Here is a 15853-nt window from a genome sequence, read left to right as displayed (position 1 = left end):
CCAGGACTCGCCTGGACCCATCACTGCACCGCATGCCTCTGTAGCCGTTGCGTGTTCTTTAATTCCAACTGCCAAGTGGGTAATAAGGACGACCCCTGCGCTACAAGTCCATGAACGTTCCTGCCCAGTCAAAGCCCCGGCAGCAGCACCCACACCCGTCTGAGCCCAACACCCAGCTGCTTCACAAAGAGTCTCTGCAGAAAAGCCCAAACTGCGAACAGTTTTGGGTACTCCGGCGCCCAGTCTAGGGCCTCCTTGGAGTGTGGTGTGGGGGGACGTGGCAGGAAGCCTCCCTCCAAGCCTCCAAAACCTTGTCCACTCCTTATCTGCTGCCACGTCAGCTCACTGGCCCAGACCACAGGTCCTAAATTCTCTGGGCAACTCCTAATTGCTCAGTATTGACCTTCAGTAGGAGCGCACCAAATTAGGTGGAAAAGTAACGTAGAAGCCAGCTAAACTCGACAAAGGAAAACAGCAATGCAGAAGGCTCCACTAGCAACACACAGCAGAGTAAATTCTTAGACAAGGACTTAACAACCCCTTGGGTAGATGCAATAATTTTTCACATAAGAGTTATTTTATACTTATTGATTTTAATATTGAATCTTTGTTATTTAATAAATTTAAGCCCTAGAAATGTATCAAAATCGTGGTTTATGTAGATTAAAATAAATGAAAGAGAGTATAAACTAGACTGTAGAAGCAACTGAGGCACATCTTCAAATGGCCATGGGCAGAGAAAGAAGGAAGTGGGTGGAGCAGATTTCAAAAGAAAATTCAGATTTCAGGGAGGAAATGAGCAGCGCTGATCTATCACAGAGTCAAGGGTGTAAGAGAAAGGCAGAAACTTAGTGTTAGCCTAATATATGATATGTGAAAAACAAAAGAATATGTGGGGATGAATCCTTAGTCCAGAACAGAAACTCAATAAATATTTTGCAAAGAAAACAGTGAGTGGACAAATGGAAGCTGGAAGGAAGGACAGTACCAGGTTTGAAAGACCTCGTCACGCTAGGGTAAGAATCACTGCACTCGGGTACACACGTCAAGGCTGTGGGCAAAGATGGCCTCTCCTCACCAAGCCGAGGGGAGAGCAGGCGGCGGGAGAGGCCCATCCGTTAGTTATGTCTATAGTTCAGGAGGGCAGCAACAGCGACATGAATTACAAAATTAGCCGTGGCGAGGGAAAGGCGGGATAAACAGAGGAGACTCTGCAGGGGCAGGCTGGGCAGTTAAAGCGATTAATTGGCGCGGGTAAGAAAGATGAGAGCAATAAAAGTGACTCCTCCGTTTCTAGCCAGGATGGCGGGGGAGGGCATTGGTGCTGTTCAGCAGAAATAAAGCTCAGCGAGATGAGCATCTACTTGGAAGGAAGATGATTAGCGCAGTGTCAGACCAGTGGCTGCAGGGCTGGCGGGCCATCCGGGTGGTTCCTCGCAGCAAGCAAACACTGATGGTCCTGAATAGAAATTCTGTCCCAGGGAGAAGTGACAGTCGCCACGAGACCCGCCCCTCACTCAGCCTCTACTCTGAGAAGCTGCAGGGAAGGCTCGCAGAGGGCTAAGGTTCAGTCCTTCATGTTGGAACTTTAAAACGAATCATGTATGTACATGAAAAAAATGTATTAGTTAAGGGGCTAGGGCTGGAGCCATAGCACAGCAGGTAGGGCGTTTGCCTTGCAAGTGGCCAACCTAGGTTTGATTCCTTCACCCCTCTTGGAGAGCCTGGCAAGCTACCGAGAGTATCCCGCCCACACGGCAGAGCCTGGCAAGCTCTCCGTGGCATATTCGATATGCCAAAAACAGTAACAACAAGTCTCACAATGGAGATGTTACTGGTGCCCGCTGGAGCAAATCGATGAGCAACAGGAGGACAGTGCTACAGTCATACAGTGAATTAAGGGGCTACATGATTTTAGATTATCTGAAATACTAGAGCTTCTGCATGGAAGGTAATAGAATTGAACTCAATTCGAGTCCCAACCCCTGATTGTCAGATTTTCTAGCTGTGAGGATAACCCGCAGGCTTGTTAGCGTGTGGTTTCCCACACCCACGCAGGAGCTGAGGAACAAACATTTTGTGAAGTCTCTACGGGGAATTCCTAGAATATTTTACAACTTAAGCATCACTCAAACTGTGATGTGTATTTCAGTTTCTTCTGGGAGGAAATTTGAGACTCTAGTTTTGTCTTGTAAATTTTTATTAAAGAGCCATGATTTACAAAGTTACTCATAGTTGGGTTTTAGGCGAATAGTAATTCAACACCAATCTTTCCATCGTGTCTGCTTCCTTCCACCATTGTTTCTGCTTCACTTATACCAGTTAATATGAGATTTTAATTTTTAAATTGTAGATAAAAGAACCAAGGCAGAGCCTGACAATCTCCCAGTGGCTTATTCAATATGCCAAAAACAATAATGATAGGTCTCGTTCCCCTGAACCTGAAAGAGCCTCCAATCATTAGGAAAGATGAGTAAGGAGAGGCTGCTAAAATCTCAGGGCTGGGAGGAATGGAGACATTACTGGCACCCACTCCAGTAAATCGATGAACAATGGGATGGATGACAATGATACCGTGACAGTGATAGACAAAAGAACAGATGACCAGAACTTAAGTGAAGAGGGAGTAGCCATAATTTTGACATTAACAGCAGTGATCTTAGATAACTCACTTCATCTTTTCTTATATATTTTTCTTCAAATGCAAGTAAAATGATTAAACAAAGAGATCTCTGCACTCCCTTTCAGATTTGTCTGTGATGAATTCTAACAGAGTTAGAATTATTACAGTAGTAACAGAGATATAGATCAAAAATTTCAATCAGGCATTTTTTTCTTTAAATTGAATCACCGTGAGAACAGTTACAAAGCTTTCAGGATCAAGTCTCAGTCATATAATGATCAAACACCCATCCCTTCACCAGTGCACATGTTCCACCACCAAGAACCCCAGCATACCCCCCTCCCACTTTCCCCCTGCCTGTGTGGCAGATGATTTTCACTTTACTCTCTCTTTACTTTGATTACATTCAATTTTCGACAGAAAACCCACTATTATTATTTGGAGTTATTCCCCCAACAATCAGTCCTGTCGAAATGGCATCATTAGATCATTTGTTTTCTATTGCTGATAACAAAGAGCATATGATGTTGCACGGTTGCAAAAGTGGCCGCCCAGTTTGGATTCTGGTGTTTTAGTGATTAAGTCCAGAGGTATTTCTGCCAGCAGCCGCTGCATTCTGAGATTGGTTTGTGTGCCTCTGGGATCATACCGTTCAGGAGTTGAGGAGCCGTTCGTGGGTGGCCACTTGGTGGGTGAGGAGCAGGGCTGGTTCCCCCCCCCCATCACAAGATTTCCCGCTCGCCCCATCACTGCAAGCTCCTACCTCTCTGTCCAGTTGGCTCAGAAAGGTGGGGGTCGCCATGCTGCTCTAAGGGGCAAAGGCCGAGGGGACAAAAACCCTTCCCCTCCCGGGGTTGCACGGGGCCGTGGCTGAGTTCACAGTCCAGGAGCACTTCTGCCAGCAGCCGCTGGGTTCCGAGGTTGGTTTGTGGGCCTCTGGGACAGTGGCTGCTCAGGGGTGGGGGAGCCATTCCTGAGCGGCCTTTTGTATGTCAGGAAAGGTCCTCAGTCCCACATACCAGAGCCGTGTTTGTAGAAGCTCAGTGTCGCCGGGACTCCATCTGGAGAAGGTGGGGGCTCTGCACCTTCTCCGCCTGGCACCCTGGTATTGTTGGCCCGGTCTGGGGCCCAGAGCATTCTCTGGCTTGTGGTGCCCGCCGGCCCAGATTCTTCACTGCTGGGTGGGACAAGATGGCTCGGGGGGCGGGTTGAGGGCGAATCACGCATGTTTTAACCACACATGACTCTCCTCTATTTGATTTGTCTCACTTGCTGTGTGCCCGTTGTTACATCACCTGCCTCTGATGTCTTGATATCTTTAAGAATCACATTTGGTGAAACTTTTTTTTTTTTGGTGATTTGGAATAAATCACATATCTCAGGAATTCGGGCTTCATCTGACTAGTTGAGAACCATCCTATTTCTATTGGGAAAATGATAAGGTTACAGAGATTCAAGGCTTTTACTGAAAATAATGCCTCTAAAACCCATTAACTTCAGGCTCAGATTTACCTTTTCCTCATGCCCCTCAGGTTGGTCATTATCGAAAAAAAGAATAAATGATGTGGGAAATTGGAACCTGGGTGAAACAGAAAATGGTGCTGTGGCTGTGAAAAATATGTGATCCTCGGATGATTAAAAATAAAGCTAGCATATGAGCCAGCACTTCCACTCCTGCACATACGTGTGGAATAACTGAAATATGGATTCATGCATGTTTGTATAATCATGGTCATAGCAATTTTATTATTAGTAGCCAAAAGAGAGAGGAAACCCCATGTGTGACAGTGAATGGAGAAGTAATATGTGATATATATATGTGTATATGTATATATATACACATATAAACATTATCTATCTTTAAAAAGAAAGAAAATCCTGATACATATTACAATGTGGATGAAGCCTGAGGATGTTCTGCCACTCCAAGGCGATCCCTGATTCTGCATGACTCTGGTTACAGAGGGCAACATATTCAGATTAGTAAACACAAAGTACATGGGAGGTTTCCACCGGAGAGTAGGGAAGAGGGAGAGGAAGAAAAAGAAAGGCTCCAGGCAGGACGGAATGGGGACATGTTGTTTAACAGAAAATTTTAGCATTACTAACAAGAAAATCATCTTCTGTATGAATTGTTATTGTCCAACAATGTGGTTTTATTTCATGGCATCAAATTATATTATAGATGATTAAGGTAGTAATTTTACATTATCTGTATTTTATAATCCAAATAAATATCTCATATGAAAGCTATTAGTATGTTACAATCAGATTACATTATAAAAAATTCCTTGTGAGAAAAAAAAGAGAAGTGATATCATTTGAAACAGTCTTTAAAAAGCATGATTTGGAGCTGGATATAGTACAGCACACCTGGCTCGATCTCTGGCATTTTATGTGGACCCCTGAGCCCGCCAGGAGTGATTCCTGAGTGCGGAGACAGAGTAAGCCCTGAGCACTGCCGGGGGTGCCCACCTCCCAATTTCCAAAACAAGAAAAAATTCCCCCTTAAACCTCCCAATTTTGCAATTTTAAATTCCAGTAGCTAATAGTATGTGTGGCAGAGAGTCTCTTGTCTGGATGGGCTCCAGCTTCCCTCCCCACCCCGAGCAGAGCTCCCGGCGGCCGAAGACCACCGGAACCTAGCTACAGCCATGCTGGAGGCCCCTCTCCACACGTTTGGACAGGCCTCACGCATGAAGGTACCGGCAGGGGAACCCAGGTGTGTGTAATCCCATCAGCGGCCAAGATCCAGAGAGAGACTTAAAAGATATCGCCATGAAGCCACGCGATATCTTGTAGCCTACTTCTCCCTCTGGGAGAAACTGGCAAGCTTATGAGAGTTTCCTGCCCACATGGGACAGCCGTGCAAGCTTCCCATGGTGTATTCATATGCTAAAGCCAGTAACAATCTGGATCTCATTCCCCTGACCCTGAAAGAGCTCCCAGTGGGACATCCTTGGGAGGGCTGAGTCGAGATAGACTTCTAAGATCTCAGGGAAGCTATGAAATGAGAGGTTACTGAGCCTGCTCAAGAAATCGGTGATTAACGGGATTTTTGTGATCATGAATATTATGTGTAATGAAAAAATAAAGAGAAAGTGGAAAAGATAAGATGTTTTCTACCAAACACAAGTACGGCTTTATATTCATTAACATCTACTGCCTCAGGACACCATCAGAGCATTGAAGTTTTATTTAATTATGTACCCAGATAAACTGGAGTTTTATTTTTATAAAACATAAGGATTAAAACAATGAAAGCAATAGATCTATAGACATTTAATAAGAAACTAAGAAGACTTAGGGATAATCATGAGCTGCAGTGTCCAAGACAGCAATTGACCTTAGAAACATAACAGAAGCAGATATGTGAGAAATCATGGCATTTAGAAGAGAGCAGAAGAACTGAATTTAGCAACGGAGAGAGAAAAATTGTGGAAGACTGAAGAGATAAATTAGAGTGGGAGAAGAGGGATGGTCTTTGAAGATATTCCAGGAGATTTGAACTAAAAGAATGAATATGAAATCTATTTTGGCTCCTAATTTCTCTACTGAGAAAGAAAAAAATTTGTGCAATATAAATTCAAGCTATGTATGAAAGATCTATAGTTATATATAATGAGAAGAAATAGACGAGCATAAACGTGCAATTTCCACATTAGAAAATGTGCATGGAAAATTGATCCCCAAACGGAGACCCCCCCAGCCTATCTTTACAAAGGAACACGATCATACAAAATTCTAAAGAGCTTTAGGATAAACAAAGAGTGCAAACAGTATAGAGCTTAGAAGCATATTTGCAAACCCATTTACCTTCCCCCCAGCCTTTTTCTTCCCCCAGAGCGAATGCTGCTCTTGAAAGCCCTAGTCCTAGTCCTAGGCTAGTCTTGAAAGTACAAGTCCTAGGAAGTGTACACTTGTGCGTGGAGTGATGGTAGGGATTGATGGACTCGTGCACTGATTGCCAGTACATCTGCTTATCTCAGTGTAAGGCATATGTGGACATGGATAGAAATAGAAAAACTTGAAGGGTTAGAGGTAGAGCCAGGAAAAGAAATATTATCAATTATTTTAGAAGGAGTGTTAAAGAGAAGCAAAATAATGTAGCAAGATGTAGATGTCAATCCCCCAAGTAATGAGTTTCTAAAATAATGTTTCTCCCAAAAGCATCCAGAAAGTAAAAATAAAGGGCAGCTTCTTAGAGTGTCTATGTGGTCTTGATTCCAAGAACTAAATAGTCACATGTGTTCTTTGAGTCCCTCCAGGAGTGATCTCTGAGCACAGAACCATGAGTAAGCTTTGAGCACAGCTAGGAGTGGCCAAAATGAAACAAAATAAAGCAGAGTAAAAATAAAAAATGAGAAATTTTTCACTGACCATTTGGGAAAAAATGGAGAAATTAAAGAGTATTTAATTTCAGCAGCTTCAGGAAAGAAAGTTGTAAAACAGAACTTCTAGGAATAAAAGTATAAAGTAGTACAATTGTTTCAGACCACTTTCAAAGTAATCACTAAATTTGCAAATGCATATGCCTTTTAACCCAGAATCCCACATTTTAAGACTATGTTTATAAAAGCCAAAAATTATATAAAAGTAAATGTTAATCATAGCTGCTTTAGGAATATTATTAATAACATTCAATTTTTTCACTACTTCAATAAAATATTTTGAAAGTATTAAAAGGATTTACAAAGATGCATGAGATATAACTTGAAATAAGCTTATCCAGACACTGGAAAGGCAGAAAGGCAAAAGGATGTTATATTACTAAAAAGTAAAACGCTAGAGAAGAGAAAGGGTAGAGACCAAGGACATACTTTTCTTGAGGCCAACCCTGATTTAATTCCTGGCGCTGCATATTGTCCCCAGGATAATCCCTGGCATCGCATATGGCCAGGGCCAGGTGTAAGCGGAGTCAGGAGTAAGCCCTGAGTACTGCTGGGGGTGGCCCAATCCCCTCCTCTTAAAAAAAGTCAAAAAAGGAAAAAAAAATACTGTGCACAGTTAAACCTATTAACTATAGAAGAGAATCATCATCTCTATTATTCTTGGTTAGATGAACTTTAGCGTAAAAGCTAGAGTGAATTAATCTTAAAGTTATAGTAGCTTTATTTTTTTACTTTCCAGTAGAAAAATTTAGAAGTATAAATTTTTGGGTTTGGGAAGTGTTGTGAGTGGCCCTCGCCAGCCTCCGCAGCTGTGTGGAAGAGGCCTTTCTCTCAGGGGGCGCCGTCAAGGGCTGACAAACAGGTTCAAGAGTCTCCTGAATCTCAGGTCCAGAAAACTCCAGAAGCTGCTCGGTTCCCACCACTGTACAGATGCGGGAGGAAGCAGAGGTCCAAGGCTGCATCTCCGTTATGACTCGGGGCACTTCTTTCAGAGCAATTGGTTATTCATGCCCGGGTTTCCTTCACAGCTCAGCTCTATCGACCCGATGACGAGGTTCCGGTGATCTGTAACCCTTCAGCGTTCTTGACACACGGGCCAGGGGACACACTCAGCCCCTTCACTTCACTTTTCTCTGGTGGTCATTAATGTTATTTGGGCCGCTGGTGCCTGTATATTGGTGAATGTCATTTCTGGATGTCCCCGAGTCGCTGGATGCCAGTGGGTGTCGCTGGATGCTCTCGGTGTCAGTTTTGAGTGAAAAGCTGGAGGAACGCTTGATTCTCCACCACCCTCCCACCTCGCACCGCTGTGCCCCGTCTGGTCAGCACAGACTCACTTCCCACCCTGTAGGATGACATTACTTTGTCCTCTCCCTGCTTGCCACAAGTAGCTTGTCCCGGTTTTCCCCGGAGTTTAGGCTTACCCCAGTCACACCCATCAAGGTGTTCCCGAATCTCTCCCATCCCTTTGTTTAGCTATAATCACTTCTCCATGCTCTCTTCCCCAAAAGAGTTAATCTGCGGCTTTCCCTTAATCTGACTCTGCTAATTTGTAAGGTCAGACCTTCCTAGGATACTGAATTTATGTTATATAAGTTAATATTGCCTTTCTCCTCTTCTTGTGCCTTTTGAATAATTTACTTTAAAGCAATGTCCTTTTTGTATGGACACGAGAAGACAATATTATGCTTTTGTAATTTGGGATTTAATTGGCCTCGAATATTATTCCCTCCCGGGCATCTGCTTTCTCCACTTAAGCCTCAGTTGCCCTCAGTTCCTAGCACCCCCAAAGCAGGGTCCCGACGAGGGACGGGAAGGATCCAGGGCAAGTGGTGAGTTATGTGCTACCCTGGCATCGAGATGGGCCTGGCCAAAGTGCCTAATTCTTAACTATAAGTTAAGAACTTGATCATAGACAAATACTGTCATGATCCAAAAGTAATGATGAGACTAGGACCCTGCTAGGGATAGGAAAGACTGATCTGGCCTGAGCACTGTAGTCTGAGATTGAGATGGCCCCAGGAGAGCAATTCCATAAGCCTTAATGCATCTCTTATTGTGTCCATACAAAATGATTAATATTATGAATTCTTGTATGTTTGTTGGCTGAGGAGAACAGAAACACACTCATGGGACTCCGCCCTTGGGTGGATCCTCCTGCTGAAAGAGAATTAAGTCCTAGGAGAAGCATCCCCAAAGGGAAAAGAACCTCAACCCTATTGATGGTGACCATACCTATGTGTACGCCCCAACCCCCTCATGCTGTGGAGATTTAACTAGGCTGGAAGAGTGGGTTGGGGGGCGAGATCCACGGGGGCCAGATCAAGAGATCCAGAGCCAGGAGAGAAGCAGGGAGCGAGAACAAAATAAACTAATCAGCAACCAGCTTGGTCCTCATTCTTCCTTTGCCTTTCCTTGACCACCGGTTGTCACGATCCAGTTCACACATTGCGGTTCCAGGGCACCGAACGCAGGCGGTGAGACAGAGCCGCCCGGAGATCCCGAGAGTGCACTCGCCCCTCGGCGAGCTTTAGGTTTTTTACACCACCCGACAGGAATGTATAGTCTCAGGCCCTGCCCGGACCCACACAGGGATTTACACCATTTACTTTCTCTGGTCTCCAGTTCAGAGAGAGAAATTATAGGACTTCCCCGTGTCCGGGATTACCTGACCAGAGTAAAATATCTCACATATATCTCTAATTCATTTCTATGCACATATACATCTATACCTACACACGTACACAGGTTTATTTAAAGGAAATTATTTTCAATAATAGTAAATTATTTTTATAGATGTGATTTATGGCATATTGGTTCTGTTTCTCTAGAAACCCTGGTAATTGCAAACATCTTTTTATTCCATTTTTGTTTGGGCGCCACGCCTAGTAACACTCAGGGTTACTGCAGGCTGTCCACTCAGGAATTAACTCCTGGCAGTGCTCCGGGGACCATATGGGATGCCATGGATAGGACTTGAGGTGGCCCCATGCAAGGCAAGTGCCGTACCCGCTGTACTACTGCTCTCACCCTAATGCGAACGTGTGACAGCTAGTGCTAACTTGCATTTTGATTCTCACACCTACTGTGGTGCTCACCTCCACGCTTTGACTTAGGATGGTTCTCCCCATCCTGTGCCATTTCTTTCTCTCTCGTACCTAATTAAATCCTGCGTATTGTAAGGTTGGCCTTATTTCCCCCGAGAAACCTCTGCTCATCTGGATAGACTTACCGCCCAGGCGAGTAGGTGCCTTTTTCCTGTTCGCTCTCACCTGGCACCCTCCACCACCAGGAGAGCCCACCCGCTGTACTCTACTGCTCCCCCGCGCCCGTGGGACAAACCCACCCCTGCGGCCACGGTGCCCACGCACGGTTTGCAGTACTCGGAGACCACTGAGAAATGTTTGCTGGTTGGTGAATAAGTGAGGGAATAGATGAATTGGAATTCATCTCTTGATCTGTAGCTAGTTAGAAGGAAGAAGGTCTGGCTGTCGTCACAGATTAAATTACTGTTTTTTTAAAAGGCAATTTTCAAAAGCCTGTGCTCTGTTGGGGTGGGTGAGTGGTGTCATTCTTGTGTGCAGGACGTGACTTTATTATTTCCACTTTAGTTTTTAGAAATCTGGGTATACATAGAAAAAAAAAAACTTTTTTTTTTTGGCCTTTTGGGTCACACCCGTCGATGCACAGGGGTTATTCCAGGCTCTGCACTTAAGAGTTACTCCTGGAGGTGCTCAGGGGACCATATGGGATGCTGGGAATCATATCCGGGTCAGCCGCATGCAAGGAAAGCGCCCTACCCGCTGTGCTCCAGCCCCAAGAAAAGAACTTATAGTTTGCTTTGTTTGTTACTGGACCTCAAATATTGTATCTCAAGTTGAAGTGTCTGTGGCCACCCAGGAATAATACGGTTTCAGGCTTCTCCTTGCTTTCTGAGACAGTATTTCAACAAGACGAATTTTAATTTTCAATACCAATATACGACTGGTGGAGGGATGTAAACAATCACTGTATGACTGAAGTGCAAACATGAAAGTTCATAAGTTTGTAATTGTACCTCACGGTAATTCACTAATAAAAAATTAAAAATAAATAAAAAATAAAAATAATAAATAAATGAATAAATAAAATAAAGGAGGTAAAGTGATGTGCATGACCAGGGTTTCAAGCCACAGTGCCTAGGGGGAAAGAGAAAGGACAAGAGTGGCGGCCTTAGAGGCAGGCTGGGGGACAGGTGGGACACGAGTCGTGGGCACTGGTGAAGCCAAGGGTGGCCGAACACTGTATGGCTGAAACTCATGTCATGTACAACTTGTAACTTTATATTTCATGGTGATTCAAAAAAAGGTTTTTTTAATCTTTACTCAGAATTTCTATTAATATCTTAATTTTTTAAAGGATAGTGTATGTGATTTAGTGAGTGTTTAAGATACAAGCATAACTATTTTACAAAATAAGTACTAATAAATGTTATATTTTTTGTTTTCATTTAATTCCTTTTGAAAACTGTTACCTTCATTTTATATGGTAGTGATGTATCTCCCAGAAGTGACATCGTATAGCCTAGTTCTCCCTCTCAGAGAACCTGGCAAGCTACCGAGAGTTTCCTGCCTACACGGCAGAGCCTGGCAAGCTCCCCGTGGCATATTCATATGCCAAAACCAGTAACAATGATGGGTCTCATTCCCCTGACCCTGAAAGAGCCTCCAATGCACCATTGGGAAGGACGAGTAAAGAGAGACTGCTAAAATCTCAGGGCTAGGACAAATGGAGACGTTACTGAGACCGCTTGAGAAAATTGACGATCAATGAGATGATAATGATAATGATGAATATACGATTATTTGACTAAGGAAATATTTTAAAATAAGACCCTTCCCCAAACCCGCCCAGTCCCAGGCGTTCCAGTCGTCCTGTCGAGCAGCTGGGAATGACGTCACCCATCCTGCACCCACGGGCTGGGATAGGGTCCTCTCACGGCGCGATCACTGAACCCACCTAAAGCTCTGACCGCTGGGAGTGGAAGATCACGAAGTGCTAGAGTGAGGCGAATCGTGTCTACTGGGGTCACCTGGTAAAGAATGAATGATGCCAACACGTGGGCACTTTGGCCAGCGGTGTGACAGCCCTGTGCCTTGTGTGTTCAGAGATCCCGAGCTGTTTCGTGTTTTGTCTTGTCCTGGTCCCCAAGCAGGGCCCCGCCTGGTCACTCATGTCTGCTGGGAGGGCTGGCACCAGTTTCCAGGTCCTAAACCCCGTCAGTCTATCCCGCAGCTACTGCAGCTCACATCCTGGTCAGGCAGAATATATGTACTGACTTTATTGGGAAAAATTAGCTTGCAAGAGTTAATGTCTCAGGTGCGCAATTACCTCATCATTCTTACTGACCACCAAAGTGGCAATGACCTTCTGCCGCTGTGTTTAGGACCTTCTTCCAAGCCCGTGCCCCTGCCTTCCCTCAGATAACTGAGAACTGTCCCCCACTTGATTGTTTTCTTTATTTTCTGTCTAGAGTGGAATCATCTACTACATGTCTCCCTGTCACTTTGCTTACTCTGACCCTCCACTTCTGTCCATATTGTACCAAAAGCAAGACCTCATCTTCTCAAACAGCTGAGGAGTAGCCTACTATGTAGACATACCACAACTTATATATCCAATAACCTGACTCTGGGCACTTGAGTTTTCCCCCAGGCAGTTTATCTCTTCAGTGTCTATATTAAATATAGACATATAAATAAATCACATCTTTGATCTTTATAACAGGCTATTTTTCAATCATTCATCAAAATCGTAATCATTTCACTTGATGGTATACACAGATACACACATATAGTAGCTTAGATTACATTGGTGTAACTTTTATGTTTTCATGTACAAATTTATGGTACCTTCACCACCACAGGGACCCAAATCCTCCACGACTGCCCTTCCACAGCCCATTTGCTTAGCATTTTACACTGATTAGATATTTTAGTTCCAGTTCTTATCTCTCACCAAATATAAGCACTCCAATTTTTCTAGTTACCAAAGATATTCTTCAACATGGTAGGCTGAGATTTATTCTGACTAAGGTGCCTGACAAATCAAGACTTGCTTCTGGATACATGTTTGTAGACTACAGTGTAGAATTAAAAATAAAGCATAGCTTCATATTTTTACCTCAGGACTTCTAAGTTTTTTTTTTTTGTAAGGTTGTTTCTAAAAGATAGTTCAACAAAAATAACATTAGGATATTTTCTGTTTTGGAAAGAGACCACTGGAGGCACTTCCTCTTGTTGACCATGAGCTGGCTCCCAGAGAGCTACACGTCTCTGGGGAATCACACGGAGAGACGAGGCTGTCTCTACTGACAGAGGAGTAAGTGCCCTGAGCTGCTTGGAATAGCTGGCTAATCCAGTGGGCTTTGGAATGAGTCTGTCCAAGTATTCTGGGACTTCCTGTGTGTTCGATCCTGTTCCAAACTAAAACATGTCTTTGATTCTGTTCTGAACAAGTATCTACTTCTTCTTCCTAACAATGTGATTGGAAATTAACCCACCAGAGAGGACCTTGAGTTATCTCCACTGGCTTACTCGAGTCAGCAAAATACCCTGTTTAATCCACAGCATTTTAGCTGGAAATTCTTGGTCGCCTTTAAAGAAAAGAGCCAGTCACTACCTGGAAACCAAAGCTACTGGAAATGTCGTCATGGGAGACGGGAGGGCCTGATTAAGGCAACTCGGACTGTACCTTCTGGATGGCCGCCTGCGACTCCAGCACGTTGTTCTCGGACCCGTTGCTGCGGCTGATCATCCGCCACATCTGGGCGTACATGCTGTCCCGCTCGAAGGGGTTCATGCCCTTGACCCGCACGTGCTCGTACACCGCCGAGTCCAGCACGGTGCCGTAGGGGATGTCCGTCTGCTTGGACAGGTCCTGCAGAGACCTAGCCGTTCAGACAGAAGAGCGTTAGGGGGACTGGATGGGTTCGGCAGGAAATGGAATGTCTGAAGAGCAAAACAGGGAAAATACAACGTCAATTGGCTTCTCAATTATTTTCATTCTTTCAGTGAAGCGAACCAGTTTTTATCAAGGTAAATGGAAAGAATTGTGGGTAGGGGAGGGAGAGAGAGTGAGGGTAAGGGAAATTGAGAGAGGGAGAAGGAGAGAGGGAGAGAGACAGAGACACAGAGAGCAAGAGGGAGAAAGATAGGGAGAAAGGGAGAGGGAGAGGAAGAGGGAGAGGAGAGAGACAGAGTAAGAGGGGAAAGAGAGACACAGAGAGCAAGAGGGAGAGAGAAAGAGAGACAGAGACACAGAGAGCAAGAGGGAGAGTGGGAGAGGGAGAAAGTGAAAGGGAGAGGGAGAGAGAGACAGAGAGCAAGAGGGGTAGAAAAAAAAAAGTCAGACGAGAGAGAAAACTAAGTGTACAAGAGAGATTATGGGTTTCTCCAGAACAGGAGAACTCTATTATTTCAATTATTTCCAAATACATTTTGACTAATATCAAACCATCACACTATATAGATTTTGTTTGTAACATATAGATCAACATTTATATATACTACTTTAAATTCATCCTAAAAAGCTAAATTGCATCCTGCACCACACACCTTTGACATACTGGCTTATTCTCTTTCAGTAACTGCTAGATTGTTTGTGTTTTGGTCACATCATTGACTTGACTTGTTTCTCTGTCTTATCTGAGTGACATTTTATGAACCATATTTTTCTAGGCACTCTGTGTTCATTCACGATGTGGAAAATAGCAGAATTACATCTTATTTTTAAAAGAGTTAATAGTATGGCCTTGTGTATTATTCACATCTTTATCCCAGTGTCTGTTAGTGTCACTCAGGCAATTCATAGAGAGAGCAACAGCATTCAAACGCGTATCGTCCCAGTTTCTAAGGCCATCTCCTTTCTACCAACAGAAAGCTGATTCATTTCTATTTCCTTATATTTGTGTTAAGGGTGTGTGGGGTGTGTATATGTAAGTATGTCTTTATGTGTGCATATTCTACTTTTACTCAACGGAATAAATTTCATGCTTCTCAAAAGTTCACCATGTTTTCCACTATTTTAGAATTGTAGAACAATGCTCTATGATTTAAAAAATTAATCTTTGAGTTACACACGGGATCTCCTTTTTTCAGGTTATCCTTATTTAGATTACTGCTTGATTTCCTTCTTTTTTAGTTTCAGAGCTGGCTGACTTCCTTACGTGTTTAATTTCCGATGTGGAGAGCCAATTACCATTTTACTGAAACTCAGGGAATTTGTACTGGTACCTCGCTCCAGTGACGGACATTTAAGAACAAATACGTGTTTTCCATACTCTTCAGAATTAGCGACCATCACCCCTCAGACTCAGGGAGCCCAGAGAGGGAACAGACATTTTCAAGCACTATATTCTGAACAAGAATAAGTGTTCCGAGGCTGTTATAGGGCGGATAGTGAGCCTCCTGTTACATGCACCTTTGCTCTCTTATATGCTTCCAGACAGAGCTGGGATCATTCCCCCAGGGTTGATGCAACCCCGAGCACTGGGCAAGGGGGCAGGCGATGCTCTCACAGGTCACCGACATGTAACGTGCAGAACAGGATTGTCAATTATGATTTGTTTGCTAGAGGCGAATTTGTACAACTTATAAGTCAGACTTTTATCTGTGTTGAATGGATTCTATGTTGCCCATTCATGTAACTCAGCCACGCAAACTGCCGACTATAACTTCTGTGCTCGCCTTTTTAGGACACATTGATGACACATTAAAAGGAACAATTCGAAGAGGAAAATTTATGGAAGACTAGACGGCTACCGAATCCTACTGTTTGCAAAGTAAACTCAAGTGGCATC

General features: G+C 43.8%; 1 protein-coding gene across 4 annotated transcripts in view; it reads right to left on the bottom strand.

Moving 5' to 3' along the window:
* Window positions 1–15853, bottom strand: part of GRID2 (glutamate ionotropic receptor delta type subunit 2) — a 1314711-nt gene that overhangs the window by 216969 nt on the left and 1081889 nt on the right. For all 4 annotated transcript variants that reach the window (XM_055138199.1, XM_055138197.1, XM_055138198.1 and 1 more), the window contains one exon: window positions 13747–13942. In XM_055138199.1, the coding sequence (XP_054994174.1) occupies window positions 13747–13942 (196 nt within the window). The remainder of the gene's footprint in view (window positions 1–13746; window positions 13943–15853) is intronic.

The sequence above is a fragment of the Sorex araneus genome, chromosome 5, assembly GCF_027595985.1.
Source record: "Sorex araneus isolate mSorAra2 chromosome 5, mSorAra2.pri, whole genome shotgun sequence".
NCBI classification, from domain to species: Eukaryota; Metazoa; Chordata; class Mammalia; order Eulipotyphla; family Soricidae; genus Sorex; species Sorex araneus.
Note: the sequence above shows the minus strand (reverse complement) of the source record. Positions and strands in the feature narration are given on the sequence as shown.